Here is a 20,312-nt window from a genome sequence, read left to right on the forward strand (position 1 = left end):
TTTCATCCTTTGAAATCCTTAGAGGCAAAATATCTCAAAATTCGTTCTTACTGCGCATCTAGCATGTTTGAAAAATATTTGTGCAAAGTTTCAAGTCTGTAGGACAATTAGTTTGAGCTGTAGTGTGATTTTACATCAAAATTTTCGAAAAATGCCCTCTCCTGGACCCCCCTGTGCTCCTGATCGAAATTTTTCTGCATAGATATAATTTTTTTCGTAGCTGAACAAAAAAGTTCCTCATGACTTTGCTGTGCAATGAGCGGTTGAAAAGTACAAAATTTTGGGGGGGCCCCAGCTCCCTCAGGGGGGCAAATTTCTGAAAATCCTCTCTTAGTGGATGTTTTCAGGCTACCATAAATAATTGTGCAAAATTTCAAGTTTTCAGGCTCAGTAGTTTGGGCTGTGGTGTGATTTCAGTCTGTCGGGGCTTAGCCTTTTATAAGTATAGAGATAAAAGGCTAAGCCCCGACAGACTGAAATCACACCACAGCCCAAACTACTGAGCCTAAAAACTTAAATCTTCTATATCTATAAAAGGCTAAGCCCCGACAGACTGAAATCACACCACAGCCCAAACTACTGAGCCTAAAAACTTAAAATTTTGCACAATTGTTTATGGTAGCCTCAAAACATTCACTAAGAAAGGATTTTCAGAAATGTGCCCCCTGAGGGAGTTCAGGCCCCCCAACAATTTTGTACTTTTTAACAGTTCATTTCACAGCAAAGTCATAAGGAACTTTTTTGTTCAGCTACGAAAAAAAATTAGATCTATGCAGAAAAATTCTGATCAGGAGCACAGGGGGCATTTTTTGAAAATGTTGATGTAAAATCACACTACAGCTCAAACTAATTGGCCTACAGACTTAAAACTTTGCTCAAATATTCTTCTAACATGCTAGACGCGCACTAAGAACGGATTTTGAGATATTTTGCCTCTAAGGGTTTCAAAGGATAAAAAAGGATCCTATTAAGTAAGGTTATAAACATGATAAGGTGAACGCCGTATGGAACTGAGATAATTGACACATGATATTCTAACATATGTTGTAATCATTGGAAAGCTTAAAATAATTCAATCAATCAGCTGATCAAATTAGTTTTGCGTTGAGAGCGCAATCTTGCCACGTGTGTATTCCATTGTTGTATGCTTGACCAGTTCGGTTTGCGCCTTCTATCAGCTGTATTTGGAGTCTCATACATTCCAATTAGAAAAGAGCACATAGATTTTCTTTGGTTAGAAGTTTGTTAATAATTCTTTTTTCAAATTCAAATTTTATCACTATCAAAAATCACATTGAAAACTTTCTTAATAGACAAAAAAATTACAATCATATACCTACATTTATTTGTAGCACGGCCAGAAAAAGACAAATTTGAGTATTATTCGTGAGTTCATTCAATATAACTTATATATATATTTTTCGTTAATATTTTGTGAATAAAAAGTATGAGTTGATGAGAGATGTGAGTAACTCCTTATATTTGATCCAAATGGTTATTCATATTGTAGTAGTCGTGGTCACTGTAATCAAAAGTTTTTTATTCTGTGGCTAATAAATTTCATATGTATTGATTGTCCATAATGTATCCAGTGTCCATAATGGAAGTGATTGAACTACTGAAAATTAATGGCATACTGGTCCCTCATAGAATGTATAGTATTCCCTGTGATTGAGTCTGTCTTTTTTCAGCTTTGACTATTAATAATAAAGCTTTATTTATAAATAGCTTACCCGGCGAACTTTGTACCGCTAAAGTGTCAATGTATCTCATGTCACACTTGACTCTATTTGGTGAATCATGAAATTTATCTGACAATCAATATTTTCATTCACATCTCAATACGGACTTCCCATGTGCTTAGTCATGCAGCATTCATTATTCCGAAAACATATTCTTCTCAATCAATTGTTATTAATATTTATTAGTAAAGTGTTGAATTAAATAAATAGATAGGTTAAATCAGTGTTTCAAAGATGAATTCAATGTTTTCTTAGTTGTTGATTGTCAATAGATTGCCCAGGAAATTTGCAATGTACGATGAATCACACAGAATTCCATATTCTTTCCATCTTCCACTTTAGGATGAATATAAGCTAAGCTGAATTCAAAAAAATTGTGAATTATTCTTCCATTCTTCAGTAATCAATGAATGCAATATGAACAACTCTCTTTCATGAGAGATCATTTTTTTCAACATTTTCCAGTTTCTCAATGACAGGGGAGTGATAATTATTTGTATAGGTATTCTAAGGAACCATTACCTACAGCTGGTACCAATCAACTACACTCTTAAACTCCAAACTACCGTTTCAATACCAGTACACAATATTTATCACAGGGTAACATGTTTATTACAGCTGGTAACAGATATTATCACAATATGATCTTGAATCAAGATCATCTTTCCGTTCTTCAGTAGCCGCTCGGCCGACAATTTCGAAAACATAGGTCGGTGAAATAGATTAATAAATAATTATTATTAGCCCCCATATTAAAATTTCTGTTCAGAAACCATCGCCAATATTCACACAACATATTCCCAAAGTTTCATGCCGTTATGTCAAGTAGTTTTCAAGTCTATAGGGAACAAACAAACATACAAGCACACAAACATATATATTCATCTGTATCTATATAGATTTACATTCGGCTCATACAAAAGCCTCTCTGAATAGAGGTAGAATGATAAGGTTGACAACTTTCAGTTCTGTTGTTTTAACATTTTTTCAAATCACTTTCAAAACGTTCATGTAGTACTATACCTACTATTGTGTTTGAGCCACTTCTGGCGCTATCATAGTTTCACCACTATTCTGTTCCACAGTCCTATCTCTTGCAGTCGTTAACTAACTATATATCTATAATATTAATAAAGTAAAGAGCTGGCTTATATAGACGTACGGGATAGGAAAATTATGTTTGACGCATCATCACTTCTGAACTACTGGACTAATTAACTTGAAATTCAGCATATAGATTCTCAATTAACCAAGGATGGTTATAGGCCTATTTTCAATTCTCCAAAATATCATTACGTCAAGTTTTCAGTTTGTCAAGTTTTAAAATAGATCCTCGTGGAGCACGGGTTCCTGCTAGTTAATTACTAATTGAATACTGAACAAAATTTAGAATGTAGTGTAATAATGAAGTATAATAGTTATCATTTATGATAAACTAACAGACATGGGACAACTTGAGGATCTAAGGACTCTTCCATAAAATTATAACAGTTGTGTGCTGAACACTTATTTCTCATATGATAATATTTTCAATTGTAAGGCAACATAAATATAATTGTAATTATTTTCCTTGTAGTGGTTTTCATTTTCATTTCAATGAAATTAATCATATCAGTATCTATATCTTTATGAACAATGCTTATGAAACGAGAAATGCGATTCGATTTTCATGTAGAACCACTTAAAAAAATGACACTCAGTATACAAAAATATTGAGGATATTTTTATGCAGATGCATTATATGCAACACAACGGTTTCTATGTGTGAGATAACTCTTTAGTTCTTCTGGCTAAAGAATGTTAATGTTTTTAAAAATATTCTCTAATGCATTACGAAGGGTATAATACTCAAATTTTTCACTTTTCTAATTCCACTTAATTCATAATCTCAGTGTAATATTAATTTATTCAGATTGTATAAATCCGAATTGATGATATAAGAAATGGGAAAATAACCTCATTTGGACTACATTAACTATCAAAATTGGGATATAAACAGTTTTGGGCTAATTCTGTTGATACTCTCCTGATAATCTCAGTCATTGATTTGATCACGTGTATTTGTGAACAAATGAATAATGTAAATATAAATAAGTATTGTTTAATGTGATAATTTATAGCTCATTTTAAGAATTCCTTTTTCAAAAATTGGAAAATACTCATGTAATTCAGTTTGGATCTTATTTCATGATAAGGTAGTAGGTTGTAACTCATGTGATAAATGTCAGAATCCACCTCTGCTGAAGCAATATTAGTCAAAGCTTATGGAGCTTTACGACTATATGTGTCAGGAACAGAGGTTTCCGTTTAACGGCCAAGGGCTTTCAGCGTCCAAATCACGTCACATTTATTGCCGTTAGGCTGCTTTTCTCTCATACTAAATTATTCTCACTACTTGTTCTCTCCCTCTCTAATCGAATATAATCTTATCTCTTCCCACCTTATTCTTCTCAATTAACTTGAATTCTCAATCACAAATGGTACTCCAAAGCAAAATTTTTCAAAAATTGAAATTCATTTATTCGAATTCCAATGCGTAATATTATAGCAAATCTGTCTCAGTTCATCCTGAATAGTGCTGCTGGTCCTTGAAAAGTCTGCTGCATATAATTCTTCATTGAAACAAATTCATATTGAAAGATAGGAGAATTCTGACAAAATTTTACTTGTATAGAAAACCTCTGCTTTTGCACATTGACACAATACAAAATATTGTGACTTCTTTGTCTTACAATGGACGTCAAGCAGCTGAATATTGTTTCCACGTTAATAATGTCAGCCGTCATGTTTTTTCACGAAACTCTGAATTCTACTCTAAGAACCGATGGAGATCAAAGTTTACCTTGCACCGGAGATAGATCATTCTAGTTGTCTCTAACGTTTCTGTCATTCATTATTAGATGTAAAGTTAATCATTCATTCTGATAAAATACTCGTCTCTTGTTTACATCCTTGATATACTCTATGAAAATAAATTATTGTGTTGAGACGTAGACAAAATATTCGAGTTACCTTATTGATTATTGAGCGGAATTGTGACCCATTCATGCAATCACATATGGCTGGATATATTTAATTTAACATACAGTCGATGCAGAGTTTGTTATCTCAGTCATTGCATGGAAAGGTCCCAGATTCTAGACATTTGTCATTGCATATATTTTGTCCAAGACTTAACTAATTTCATCCAGAGAAGAGAATAAAATGTGGTTAATTCAATAAGGTCGAATCAGCTAATCAAATCCATGACAAAAAATTTGATCTATATTTTAGTTCCTATGATATGTGTTCAGAATTTGAAATTGATTAGTCAAAGTGTTCCGGAGTTGGTGGAGCATATTCACGCCAATGTCCCTCAGTCTGAACTGAGAACTCATTTCGCTCGTTCATTGAATTGATTGGTTATGAAAACATTGGGAGCGTACTTGCTTCAAACACATAATTTTCAAACCATTCCGTCTCGTATTGTCTTTGTTTATAATCCGGTTTTTTAGTTTCCAAACTCACATTAAAATATTCCATGAGCAGATTGATAAAAGTAATCATCCTCATAGGAAGACTTTGAATGGAGCTTCGTGATAACGTGGCAGTATCTCAACAATACTGAGACAAGGTCAAGAAAATATGCTTGTAACTATTCCGCGAAGAAAACATTGTAAGTGGATCTCTAGATTCAAAATAATATTCGAATGCATCAACAGTACTCCCCCTCAAAACGTGCTAATTACATGAGCTTCCAACAGCTAGTAATTAACTAATTGAGTGAGCGTCATGAACGAGCACATAAAATATCACTTTAGCGAATTAGCAGCCTGAACAACTATCAAAGGGAAAATCACCAGTGCTGCTGCTATACCAACATTTCCTTGAAGTGCCACAACTTCAACTGTTGGTTCGAAAGTGCAATATAACACATCTAATTCACTCTAAAACTACAAAATAGATTTACAAGATCAGTCACCAAAAGCTGATCTCTGACAAACCCTGAGATTCCAGGATTTCCGTAGCGCGTTTGTGACAGTCAATGATCCCCAGGCCCCGCTAGTTCATGGAACACTAAATAAATCTGTTGAGACTCAGATATAAGTTTGGCGTTAAAATCAAGCTTTCAATTCACTTACAGCACAACTAATCCTACTAATAGCTGACTATAGTTGCATTAATAGTTCACTTGGCCAACTTCGAACACCTCAGAACTTGTTTGTATTGTCTACCATAAGCTTTATAAGCACAATAATTAGTTAAAATTGACGAGTTATCCTTTGCTTTTGATATATTATAATCCCTTCTTCTCTTGCTGATGATTCAACTTGGAAGTGGTGATAATGTTACAAATCAATGCAGAAGAAAAGGAATCGAACTTATTAACGGTGCAGGAATAAAAGTGTGAAGTCGTGACACCATGAACCACTAAGCTCCATCCTCTAACACCGGGAAACAACAATCAATATTCAACGCTGTTATTATCCTAAAGATAATGTTGCAGCATTATGAAGTGGTCCTGATTCTAAACTAAGTTTATATTTGAAACTGAATTATCGAATAAATACAGAGAGACATTGGAATGTAATTACTCTTTATTTGATTAATTTCATATCTAATTTCAAAGGATATCAATTCAGCTGTACTTACTGCATACTATTCCACATTCACAGCGCTATGATCTGAATCCGGATGACCTATTTACTACTAAGTAGGTACCAAGAGTAGTGGAGTAGTAGTAGTAGTAGTATGCAGTAAGTACAGCTGAATTGATATCCTTTGAAATTAGATATGAAATTAATCAAATAAAGAGTAATTACATTCCAATGTCTCTCTGTATTTATTCGATAATTCAGTTTCAAATATAAACTTAGTTTAGAATCAGGACCACTTCATAATGCTGCAACATTATCTTTGGGATAATAACAGCGTTGAATATTGATCAATGTACCTAGAATGTATTCTAGGATAAGTACTACTTCATGAATAATACGTTATCTACTTCCGGAAGACTGAATCCACTACTCCACTGGTGAATTTATATCTACCAATAAAGTTTTTTCGTGGGAACTATTCTTGTTTTCAATTGGAATTTAATCCTCACTTCAGATCAATTTTACTTCTCATTTCATTCAGGATATATTGAGTGTTTTCGCTAAACAAGAATGAAGAGGATAATGTCCATTTGAATATGCAATCGATGATGATAAAAACTGATTGAGGAATGAGACAATAATTTCATAAAAGGTGTTTTGATAAGATGCAAAGCTATTCTAAAAAGAATTGTAAAGTTTTCACTCATCAGTGAATTAAATGAACAGAAAAAAATATTTTGAATTAAATTGTAAGATTTTCACTTATTAGTAATATGAATTTATAGAAGATTAATGGTACGAGTGTAAATGAACGTTGAGCTACTTCTCCAGTAGTGAGAGAGAAGCAAGTAGTAACATTGTATTCTGCTCATTTTTAACCGAACGAATTAAGGTCTACGCGGCAATAGGTTTTCATGAAATTTGACAGGTTCCTTTTTGAATTTCGCGTCGACGACATTAATAATGTAAGGTTTTTTGAAATTTTGCATTTTAAGGATAAAAGACAGAAAGAAAAGGAGTCTCCTTCTAATGCCAATATTAGCGTGAAAATCAGACTATAGAATTATTCGTCATAAATCAGCTGTCGAGTGGATTATTATTTGCATGCAATTATAATATCTCAATGTAACTTAGTAAAAAATCAGCTGTTGTGTGGACTATTAATTGCATGCTTAATTGCATGAGATTTTTATGCACTATTGAATGCACTATCAATTGCATGCAATGACGCATGCAATTATTGATAACTAAAATAACATAGTATTTTCTCTCCACCTTTCTCTGCTTTCTACTCGGGCTGGCCTGTTGCCAGTATGTGTTTAGCTTTTGATGTAAGCATTTTTGATACAACAACCCCAACAGCCATTAGCCGTTTAACACCGATATCTCGCCGATACGACATACAGACAGGATTTACTCTGTTGAACAGTATAAGAGGAGGCTGTGAATTATAACTGCGCAAGGTCTACTGTTCACAGAACTACTAGTTAAAGAGTTTCTATGTTAATCTTGCTTCTGAATTGAGGAATTTTAAGTATGTAAATGACAAAGAGGAATAATGATAGTATTATTGGACGATTAATGGCTCTAACAGTTGTTGGATTCATCAATCAATGGGATTGCAATAATGAAAGCGGGAATATTGAATGCTCAGTACAGCCCATCGCTGAAATTCCGCTCTTTGTATTCAAATTCCGATTCTTTCGAAAACTCGAAGTCTCCGGATATTGGATCTATTCCAGCAATGCGACTTCAATTTCGTTTCATTTGAAAGCGCTTCATCCGAAAGACTTCAACCTTTTCAAGAAGTTGACAAACTGAAAAACTTCTCTGTATACATTATTCGGTCCATACATTCTATCAATATGTATGAAGTTCACACTTTTACCACTTTTACCAAGGTTCAATTCCATCGATTATGTTTTTTTAATCTATAATAGTTAAGAAAATAATAAAATCATGAACTCGGAAATTTGTTGAAAGTTAATTTTAATGACGTGGGTACTAATTGTAAGAATAAAGTTCAATTCCAGCATTAGTTATCACTTTCAAACTTTACAGTGTTGTCTTCTACAAGATGTGTCAATTTGTTGAATGTGACAATACAGTCAATCGAGCAAAACCATAACACATAAATTTTATGGAAGCCACTTGATAAAAATTCATAGAATATCCACATGTTTATTCGTGGGTTCAAGGAAGTGTGAAGGATGATCATTTTTTGGTCAAGTAGACCTTAGGTGGGACCCGAACTCATCTAAACAAAAAATTGTATGGGCTGAAGAAAAAGGAGCAGAAATTTGTTGCCCAGGGTGCAACTGTCAGCAGACCGAACCCTATGGCGAGTAATGCTATTGTCCAGGTTCCTATAAATTTTTCAAAAAATCACGTGTCGTAAGAATATGAGATCTAAGAGGTTCTTTAGAAAGTCACACTAATAGCCGGCATGTTTGGAAGTGAAGAGCTGTGGACCCAAAAAGAAAAGATGGAATTAGTTTAAACTGGAGTTTTTTTATAGAATTGTTTTTTCTGTGTGAGGATTACAAGGAATATTTAAGTACTTTCTGAACCAAACCACAAATCCGATTAAAACAGCTTACATGAAAGCTTTGCTATGCTCACGATGTTATGAAGATGAAAAGAGAGTGAAAAATGAGAGTTACAAAACGCTCCCTCTGAACTTTTTCCAGATCATGGTTTTGAAAGGAATGAACGCTACAAATCATTATATTATCTTAGTTGAGGAAAGTTTTGATACGATCATGAAATTTCCGGCTGTGGTCGATGGAGTAGCTTTGAACGGACTTTTGAATATCGTACTTCTTTTCTAGAATCAAGTGCAATGATACATTTCGGGAATGCCAAATAAGATCTGAGAACAATTATCAGGAATTATGAACGAAATGGAACAAAGAGAAAAATTATTTTTAGAAATTACTGTAAAAAGCTATTCAATATTTATCAAATACATTTCTATTAATACGTATATGCCAGCATTTTTTTTAATAATTGAAACTAGTTTTAAATTGTTTATCAGCAGTTTGAAAACTCTTGAACCATTTTAGGCATTTCCAATGCTGAATGAAGAGAATCATTATTTTTCCAGCTCTCATACAGAGGATTTTCCCCATTAAAGATTGCTCTAGGTTTTAAAAGATGAACAAACTTCATCTGTTCGTCTAATGATTTTGCATGGATATACAAAAACCAATATGCCAATATATGAAGTCTAAATCTAATGTTATTCAATTATCCAATAATCTCAATGTACCAATATTTTCGTTGGCTCTTTCAATAATTTTTTCTGTTGGTGATGATTCTGATACTCCTCACCTTAGGCGATACCAAATGATATAGGCTATATCAATATGTAATAGTTGATTCCTATTGGTACGAGATATAGTTCTAATTCTAATCACTTGGCAGTTACCAATTCAAAAGCTATCAAGTTCATTTCAATTCCTTCCTTGTACTTGTTGGAATTGTAAATTGCCATTTCCATTTCCATTTATTCATAGACAATAGATGCAATGCAGGTAAAAACAACAGGCATTCGCCCAAATGTGATTGATACTTGATTGTGTGAGAGATTTTCTCAATAACTGGCAAAATCACTAAATGAAAAGATTTTATAGGTCTCAAGCAAACAGCTGCTTTGTTATCGCCGGGTGCGATATCAACAAACTAGAGATTAGATAATAACGGGTATCCAGGCTACAGTTTTGAACAGCCAAATAGAAAGAAATTGGTAGCCACATGGCATGTTAATGTAAAAGGAAAAACATTTTTAAAAATACAAAAATATTTATTATGTATCCACGAGCATGTACAAAATGTGTAAAATAAATAAAAATATTAAGGAAATGTGGTATATCCTACTCGGCGCATGAATACATTGTAGTTTTAGAATAAGCCAATCAAAATACAGTAACTGACCGGCAGTAAAAGCAAGTCAATTCAAAAATATACTTTATTTATTATATATATGATAAGAATTTGTAAGTTATACAATACTCAGTTCAATAACAGATGTAAATTGAATAATTAAAAAAATATAATATGTAATCTTTATGCAATAACCTAGCAGATTGACACGGACTATTTTGAATTATGTAATTGCATAGTAGTTGGATATTTAAATAATATGCAAATTTGGAATATGGAAGTATGATCGTGGAAAGAATAGGGGTAGATCAAAGCCCACTTGCTTGTCAGTGGTCACCGGGAACAGCACCAATTTATAGAGCACAAAATCCCTTTTTTAGTAATTGTACATTTAAGTTTGAATTTAAGAATTAATTTCATAAGACTCAGTGAGGTCGTATTAAGGCGTGAGTCGCATAAAAATAAATCAATATTCCCATTGGAGAAGACGACATCAGCCTAACAGAAAGGCCTAGGACGTCAAAAGAATCCGGATCGCCATCATTTTGTGAAATTCGACACGTGAGTTCTACAGTTAAGGAATATCCAGGGAGCCCTCAGTGCTTCGAATAAATCATGATTCAATAAAGCTAGCTCGACGAAAGGTTGTTAAATATTGAAATTAATATCAAACTTGCCAAAGTCTTCAAATGTAAAGGGAATTTTATTAAGAACAATATATCACATCTACATGTTTGAGTATGCACAGATGAAATATTTATTAATTTTTGATATAATATATGCTCACTTGACCATTCTTTTTATCAGTAAATTATAAAGATGTTAATGAAGCTCTTGTTCATAGGATAATTTGATTTATCTGATTTCCACCAGAGGCCGAATCTTAGCCCTGAGAGATACATATTAATATATTCAGAGATTTATAATTTACAATTAGTTATTTATATTAATTTGGAAAGAAGATAAGTTATATAAGATTTTATTCGACAAGCAACAGCAAGTCGATAATTGAGCTGCATAATTTAAATGCATATGATTGCTGATTTAAGAAGCACATGGTAATATTTCGTGCTAAAAGCAAAATCAATACTAGTGAGCTATCTGTGATATTTTTAATATATATATTAATTTGTTCTTTATTTATTTTTTATACTTGTTGCTCAATATTTTTATTTATTCGTTGATATTTTATGTAATGTATTTGTGTCATTATTTGAATTGTGTACCTTTTATTTATTATCCTATCTCCATGCATGACCAATCTCGTTATAATCTATTTTGTTACCAGTATTGAAATATTATTAAGATTACCAGCCAACTATATTCTTCACCGAATAAGTTGGATAAGGCAGCAATATACAGCATTGATTATCAAATCTTTGGAAATAATACGTTCCCGAGATTTATATAAATTATCCAGTACCAACACATCTGATTTGAAGAATCTCAAGGTTATAGTTTTAAGTTGCAGCAACATAAATTAATAGAATTTATAAGGTATTCTGATAGAGTATCGCCTTTGATCCCGCTCGGTATCATTTTTCATTGCTGACCACTTTGGTGAATGGTGGCGAGTGGCATTGGTGGCGATATCACATCGTCTAGTACGATAATCAGAGCCCTTATATCTGTCTACTGCATCTGTATTTATGGAATTCAACAAATCAGTCACAGGAACTGTGAACTGTTAAAGCGGCCGACGTCAGTAACCAGCAAAAACAGAGAACTGTGTGAGCTCCTGAGAGAGCTGGTAAGAAATTGGTATTATTACTTTTCCAGGAACCACAAAAAGTGTTATATATCTTTCAAATCTTGCTCTACCGACTGCAGCCAAGCAGGGCACCACGTTAGTGAAAAAGATAACGTTACAATTGTCATACAATTATTATTCATTACTTACTGCAATCTTCTTCATCTTCTCCCTCTTCGCAGTCTTTCTGGCGGTTACATCGCTTCACTAGATCCACACAACTGTTTCGACAACGAAACTCATTCGGTAGACAACCTGTAAATGAATTCAAATGTTTTCATTCATAAATAATATGAGATTAACAACTTCATTGTTTAATATAATAAATTAATTTGAATTTAATTTTATTGTTTTAGATGAGACATGCATTTGGTAAGCCAGAGTGTCATGTACAATGACGAGATGATTGATTATTTATTGTTTCCAAGCTTTTATAGCTATGTGCAGAATCCTAGGGTAAGAACTTGTACTGAGAATTTTAGTTTCATTGAAGAAAGGTCAAAAGAATATGGATTGCTTCCGTAGCTTGTTGCATTCTCCAGAGAATCCTGGATGAGTTACCAGCCAATTAAATCAGTTTATTGCATCATTTAGATCATCAAGAGAGCTTTCAACAGGGAAATGAGTGCAATAACTAGATTAAATTACTGGTGCCCTCAAATATATAATATATCTTCTTGAAATCACTACAGTTTGATCCATTTCAGTAAAAAAAATTGCGTAGACAAGTGACTGACTAAATCCTCGTTCCTGCTATAAAATAAGAGACCTATAGGGTGTACTCTTATTGCCCAAAAACATTGAAGAGATATACTCCGACTCGTTCATTTTTTCAAATGACGTTTTTTAACAGCTTGGGACCTCAGTGCTATATCAAATTTTAATTAGAGATAGCAGAATGCCGCAAGCTGGAGAGGAGAAAAATAGGGGTTGGTAACGTAATTCAAAACGAGAGTCGGTTCAATTTGAGTGAGCAGGAAAAGTTTCCACCAGATTCCATCGCAATCAAGCTACATAATGAATGGGAAAGTTCACTATAGATACTTAACATTATTTCGCCCTGATGATTTCAGATAATGGCTCCAGATTCAAGAATATAATTTTTTAATGCTGGTTTCGGCCTCTCACGACTAAGATAGTCTAACAGAACTTTAAAAAAATTTGCCTCATAACTCTGCTGGAAAAAAACTCCCTTTACTTTTAGTGGAAATTCTATCCCATTTTCACACTGATAAGATTTGCCTTCAAGGATGAGTGGGATTTATTCTTTCACAATTGTGTTTTGAGTCTCATTCTCGTCAGTACAGTTCTTATAAAGAAATTTGCTTGTTGAAATAGGTGAGGAGAATAAATTAAGATATATCAAGAAAATCTTGCATAATTATTTCATTTCTAACGAAATATTAATACAATATTGAAATCTGTAAATCCTATGTTCTGAAAATAAGCATCGAATATATAAATCTGTATAATAATACCTATGTCACACTTTTTATCACTTTAAATGATAGTAGAAATTGATAGCACAAAAGTAACAGAGTTCAAGACGTGTAGATGATGATCATTGGAAGACTGTTCGACTATTCATAAAATCATAATTCATGATTTGATCAAATAAACGAAGTTCCAAAAGGTTTCTCCTGTCACGTTGATTGGCAAATTCAAGGAGAATACAGTATAAGAAATCTATGACTGCATAGATATTCAGCATCTCTGTAGGGCAAGACATTTTTGACGTAACTCATAATGTATAGTTTCCTAGATTAATATAGACAGACAACAATTTATTTTCCAGTGAAATATCAATTTAAGCGAAAATTTCAAGGAAACTAGAGGTCTAATCGTAGCAGAATAACATGATTAATCAACTTCTACCTTCTACTGTCATCATAATAATTCAGGAATACATTTTACTTGTCGACCAATCAGGAGAGTGGTTATGGTGCTTGGGAAGAGAACTCTGGTGATTTAGTAATCATCTGGTTCTTGAATCGTGATTGACCAATAGGTCGGTCAATCTCATGTTTCTCTCTTTTATTTTCCAACATTGTAAATTCAATTTCTGACACATGCCATTACATTATGTGGTGTTTAATACCAGTCTCCTGTCGGTGACGGCACTTATCTGAGAGTTAATTCCTGTTTTGGGAAGTACCCTTGTCACACGAAATAGGAAAAAATGTCTAAAGTATACTAGATTATTTTCCTGACAATCAATCAAAGGATCATTAACTATATTTTGTCAAAATCAAGTAGCTCGATGATGGGTTACTATTGACCTTTGAAATGAATATATTAGCAAATAAATAAGCTATAAGCAAGGTCGAACACAGGGTCACTAAGGAACAACATGTGATGACTAGTTGCATTTATTCAAATTTACTAAATCATATATGAATATAATTTGTTCAATAATAAATAAGCGAATTAGATAATGTAGGGTTAAGCCCATAAACAATATAATTTGAATTTTAAAAAGTTCTCTCAAGTTTATGAATTTATTAAGGATGAGCATGTAGTGCTTTCACCCAAGAGTTGCTCGACTCAAGTTTGGACAGTGTAACGTCAGAATTTTTATGAACGATATACCAGTTTGTCTATGGAAAATTGAGTCGAAGAGATTTTGAAATAATATTATCATAAATCACTCACATATATGGGCCCATAATATACGCGCACTCACTCATGGAGATTAGTTCGCTGCATGGCTGGCATCTTTCGTCAGGCTGCATGGCATCATAGGCTTCATTAATTTGGCTCGCGATTTTAATCATTGATAACTCCTTTTCAACTGAGACTTGGCAATCAAATTAAATTCTAACGTTACGAGAACTCTACATTTGAACTGAATTTAGCACTCTTGCATAAATTTTAACAATGAAACATTTAAAACGGAAAAATAACAAATAGGAGTTACAAACGACTCTCAATCAGCATGCTCAGTTCATCTCTCCACTTTCTTCCTTCTTCCCAGAAATTGAGAAGCTATGTTTGGGGAAGAAAAGGTCACATGACCAGTTAATTACCAATCACTGGTCAGAAAAAACCAATCTACCAATATGATGGCTATACTAAAGAAATGTGCTCAGGTGTGCCATATAGAATAAATAAATAATTTTACAAATAAAAACGAGAAAACAAGCAAAACAGATATAGGGTAACAATGAGCAGATTCTTCAGCAGGTCAGAGTGTACAATGTACAATAAAATAAAAATTGAAAATCGAAGCAAGCAGTCAACAATCAGAAACAGACACGCCGGCTATCAGCTGACTGATATGGTAGCCGGCTCAGTTTGCAATGAGAAACTAACCCTTATTGTAAACAAACATTCATTATGCTGTTTTAGGTTATTCGAAAACCATTTTCAACTGTTTGTGAATCTGGATCTTAATTATATTTATTTAGTGTATGGCATTTTTTTTGTCAATATTATTAAAATTTCACACTTTTATAAGTGCACGTCAAGGGATGAAATATACTGTACTGCCCGGGGACTTGCTACAGTGAAGTCGTTAGCCTCGCCCAGGTAGGCACGTTTCTCACACTCAAATATAATGTGGTGCACTGTCTGCTCCATCGCCCCACATTCACATACTGGGGAGTCTCCAAGTCCCCATTTGAAAAATGACGCATTGCATCTCCCATGCTGAGTTCGAATTCTGTTGAGTGTCACCCAGATGCGCCGGGGGAGCTCAAAACCAGGAGGCCTAGTGCATGAGAAATAGCTCTCCGGTATTTCGGGGGGCACCTCCTCTCTCCATCTTCTGTTCAGAGAGAACCTCCCATCTCTCAATTGCTCTGCCATCCTGACCGCTGGCCTTCTGGACTTCAGCTCCCTTCTATATAAATCCGGAATGTCCTGATGGATTGGAAGTAGATGATTGGACGAAATCCTTTCATAGAGTCTAAGGAGAGCTTGTGCTCTGCGAAGAGGAGGTGGGGGTATGCTGCTGAGCACTGGGAGCCAGGAAACTGGAGTGGATCGTAAGGCTCCTGTAATTATTCGCATTGAATTATTCAGTTGCACATCTACAAGGTGAGTGTGACAACTGTTGATCCAGGAAGATGCACACTACTCAGCAGCAGCATACACCAGGCCCAGACTAGAGCACATCAGAGTTGAGGAAGATGAGCCCCAAGTTGTGCCACATAGTTTCCTAATAATGTTGTTTCTTGTCTTCAACTTGGCTGCTACAATCCTTAGGTGCTAATTAAAAGAGAGGGTCCTGTCCAGGGTGATGCCAAGATATTTCGGAAACTTATTATGTTTCAAGGCAGCACCATTCATTAAGACTTTCAGCTCAGCATTTGCAAGTTTATTGCTTAGATGGAAGGCTGATACTTCAGTTTTCCCAGGGCTGGGGCACAGCCTCCACTTCGAGAAGTAGTCTGTCAGTAAAGCCAAGTCACTTGTAAGTGTCTCTCTCCAGTCTCAAGGTCACTTCTCTGTATAGCCAAAGCCAAATCATCTGCATATGCAAATACTCTGGACCTGACTCTTGGCAGGTCTGTGACATAAAGGTTGAAAAGGAGAGGAGCCAAGACAGATCCTTGTGGCAGACCATTGTCAAGCCTTTTTGTTCGACTCATCTCATGCCCAATCAACACCTGGAAGGATCCGTTTTTCAGCATATTGTTAACAAGGCTTACTGTATGTTGACATGGAATGATTTGCAACATTTTATATATTAGACATTCTCGCCAGACTGTATCATATGCTGCCTTCAAATCGACAAAAGCTACAGCTGTTTTTTTCTGTCTCCGATATCCAGCCTCAATGAATGTTGTCAGTGCCAAGACCTGGTCCTCACAGCTGCGCTCTGGCCTAAAGCCTGCTTGCTCGATAGGGACTATCTCAAGGATTGTTGTGCTTATCCTACTATGAAGCAGTCTTTCTAGTAATTTATAAACTGAGCTAAGCAGAGCTATTGGCCGATAGCTTTCGACCTGGTCAGCCATCTTTCCAGGCTTCAAGATTGCTACAATTTTTGACCTTTTCATAGCATGTGGGATCTTTCCAGTGGCAAGTATGTCTGAACAGAACCGGCTCAACCATCGCCTGGTGTTTTTCCCAGCATTGAGTAAGAAATCGGGGTGAATTCCATCGAACCCAGGAGCTTTACCAGGTCTCATGTCCCTCAGAGCATTGTCTATGTCTGCAGCATTGAATGGAGCAGAGAAATGTGGGTTTGGCATAACTCTCTCCCTAAGGATCTTCAATTGTCTTCTTATCTCATCAGTGTGCTCCAAATTGTGGTTCACCCTGGAAGCTCTAATAATGTGCTCAGCAACCAATTCAGGCTCCACTTCAGTTCCTTGCCTGGATGGCTTTCTAGCTGCACCAAGTTTTCTTAATAAGCTCCATGCTTGTCGACTAGAATGTTTAAAATCAAGCCTTTCCACTGTTTTATCCCATCGGTCTCTTCTTGCACCATCCAGCTCCTTCAGAAGCTCCTCAGCAATGCGTCCATTTCCACTCTCTTTGAATCTTTTGTAGAGGTTGTTGCATTCATCATTCCAGCCAGGTATATATTCTTTTCTGTATCCCATTGGAATGTGTTTCTTGGCTATTGCAATTACTGCACCAACAAACCTCTGGTAACTATCCTTGGTGGCAGGTATCCATCGTACACACTTGTCAAGATCCGCTGCATAGTCATTCCACCTGGCTTTAGAGAAGTTCCATCTCGGTCGCTGCACTGAGTTAATCAGGGGAATCTGGATGCCTATGTCAATGAGAACAGGCCGGTGCTGACTATGAGGAAAATCAGGTAAAACAGATCGAATTGCAGGCAGTGGTTGTCCAGAGCTATTTCTACTAGTGAAGCACAAGTCTGGATTATAGTCTCTTCCCCATGCAGCCGATCTGAAGGTCCCTCTGTCCTTGCCATCGAAAACTAGATACATACTGTTCCTTTCTGCCCATTCAACAAGGGACGTGCCACAGCTATTATTCTGACTATAGTTCCATGCATCATGGTGGCTATTGAAGTCTCTAATGAATATGCATGGATAATCAAGTTGTGGATCTTAATAAATGAATATATCATAGATTTTGATATTTCAACAGCCAATAAAGGTGGGTAGTTGTAATTTTTAGCTTATTATTATAGAAAGTTGCCGCTTTTCAAAGCTTTTTGGCGAATCTCTCCATGACAATTAGAATGTGGAATATTCAATTATCTGAAATATTATAAAGGGAAGAATCAGCTCATACATATAAATAAAAATAGAAATCTAAGAATCCTTTTTTTATAATTGTTCACTCATGTTTTGGCTATGATGCCATTATCAAGTGATTGAAGAATAAATAAAAGTAAACAATTATAGAAAAATGTACTTACATTCTTATTATTATTTATATTCAAGAGTAGCCCTAACGAGAAAAAGACAATTTGATAGCTCATACATGTATGGGGCAGGAAAAACTACTACTGAACTGATCAACTTGGAATTTTACAAGAATATTCTGAATTTATCAATGAAGAATATAAAAGGCTCATTCTTATTGCTATAAATCAATTATTTTTCATCCAATAGCTGAAACTAATTTATCTAATCTACGATTCGAAGTTTACGCAAAAATAAAAAACCAAATAATAAACAGAGCTTTCTCCAGGTGATTCCTTAGCACGCACGGTTCAAGGTTGCAAAGTTGCGGGTTCGAGACCGATCAAACTATTTTTATTTTTATTTTTTACTGAAAATGTTCAACTTTGATGAAGATTATCCACGCACGTTTTTCTTGAAGAATAATACTTGTAAATAATTATTCAATTTTTCTATCTCTCCTGGAGATAAGGAAATTGCATTTTATAACACAAAATTTACAGTACGAAGCACGGGTTACCTACTAGTATAACATATTTTGCACAATCCTTTCTCACATTTTTGTTTGTTGGGTGACGTTTAATAAGCTGCGAACAGACTTTTGCGCCAGGAACACGCGCATTTCGTCAGCTGATTATAATAATTATTATTGTATTTGTACAGAAACGGTAAGATATAGATATGATAGGCTGAGCATCATCCGATGGAAAGCGAAATACGCGTTTCGTGGCGCTTGAGTCTACGCCGTTTTTCGTAACACAGAGTAGGAAAACAGGAATAAGATAATAAGATAAGTGGGAGAGTAGAATAAACTAGGAATTCTCTTTCTAAAAATATCTGCCATAAAATACAGTACGAAGGCGATGGACTTGTGAAGTTGCTCTGCTATCTATAATAATACGTATAGAGACGTATAGAAATTTAAAAATTGGGGTACCTTAATTTTTTTCGGAAAGCAATACTTTCCTTACCTATGGTAATAGGGCAAGGAAAGTAAAAAAAAAAAAATCCGGGTTTTCATGCTAAAAGTCTGTCAATGCACTACTACATATGCTGCAATAGTGCCACAAGTCAAAATTAAAAGGTCATGCCAATATAGCATCATATGACTTCATTTCATCAGAAGGACTACAAACTCAATATGTCGAATTACGTCGAAATCACAGGCAAACACCTCAGAAACAAGATGGCTGCCAAAATTTTCAGGGTTTTGCTATATCGCTTGTATTTCAATAACCGCTCAAGATATTCAACCGTTTTTTAGACGAAAAAATTTATAAAATCTTCCTCTACAATTTATGTTCTATGAAACTTTCCTCTAAAACGCATATTTTTTAGTTATAACATTCAAAACCTAAAAAAACTTTTTTCTAATTTTTTCAAATTTCATTTCATTGATATTTTTTGTGCAAGAGATTTGTGCACAGAGGAATTTCAAATCTATGAAATTTGGAGCGTTATTTCAACTTTTGAACGATATATCTTTATGCGCTGTACGTCAAAAACTGAGTTCTCCAGCGCCCTCCAAAGAAAACCTTGCATGATTTCTGGTGCGTTTTTCCATAGGCATGAGGTAACAAGCTAGAATTACTAAAAATCGATTTTTTCATGACTACTTCAATAAAGAGACTTGAAAATGGTCTCAATCTCTTCGTTACAACAAGATGAATAAGAATATCCGTGATGTGAACAACGAAAATATTCGACATTATTGAAAAAATCAAGATGGCGGTTATTATTGAAAGAAATTTTAATATTGCTTACTATTCAGTACTATTCGGATTAGTACTATTAGTACTATTCAGCACTATTACTTACTATTCGGATTGGTTTCATCACCGAAGTGTTTAGAATTAACCATACTATGATGTTCGAGAGAAACGTCTCATTTCGATCACTCTTTTCATGATTCATTCAACTTCAAAAACTTAAAACATACAGTTTTTGTGGACAATATTTCACTTTCCACCCTGTAAATGTATTCGCAGTAGACATACACTAATGTTATTGGTAAAGTGTTTTAGAA

General features: G+C 34.6%; 1 protein-coding gene across 1 annotated transcript in view; it reads right to left on the reverse strand.

The window, feature by feature from the left end:
• The window catches only part of LOC111044076 (G-protein coupled receptor GRL101), a 492,864-nt gene that overhangs the window by 105,377 nt on the left and 367,175 nt on the right, over positions 1-20,312 (reverse strand). The window contains 1 exon segment of the mRNA XM_039428094.1: positions 12,105-12,209. Coding sequence (XP_039284028.1) covers positions 12,105-12,209 — 105 coding nt within the window.

This window comes from Nilaparvata lugens, chromosome 5 (assembly GCF_014356525.2).
Source record: "Nilaparvata lugens isolate BPH chromosome 5, ASM1435652v1, whole genome shotgun sequence".
NCBI lineage: Eukaryota > Metazoa > Arthropoda > Insecta > Hemiptera > Delphacidae > Nilaparvata > Nilaparvata lugens.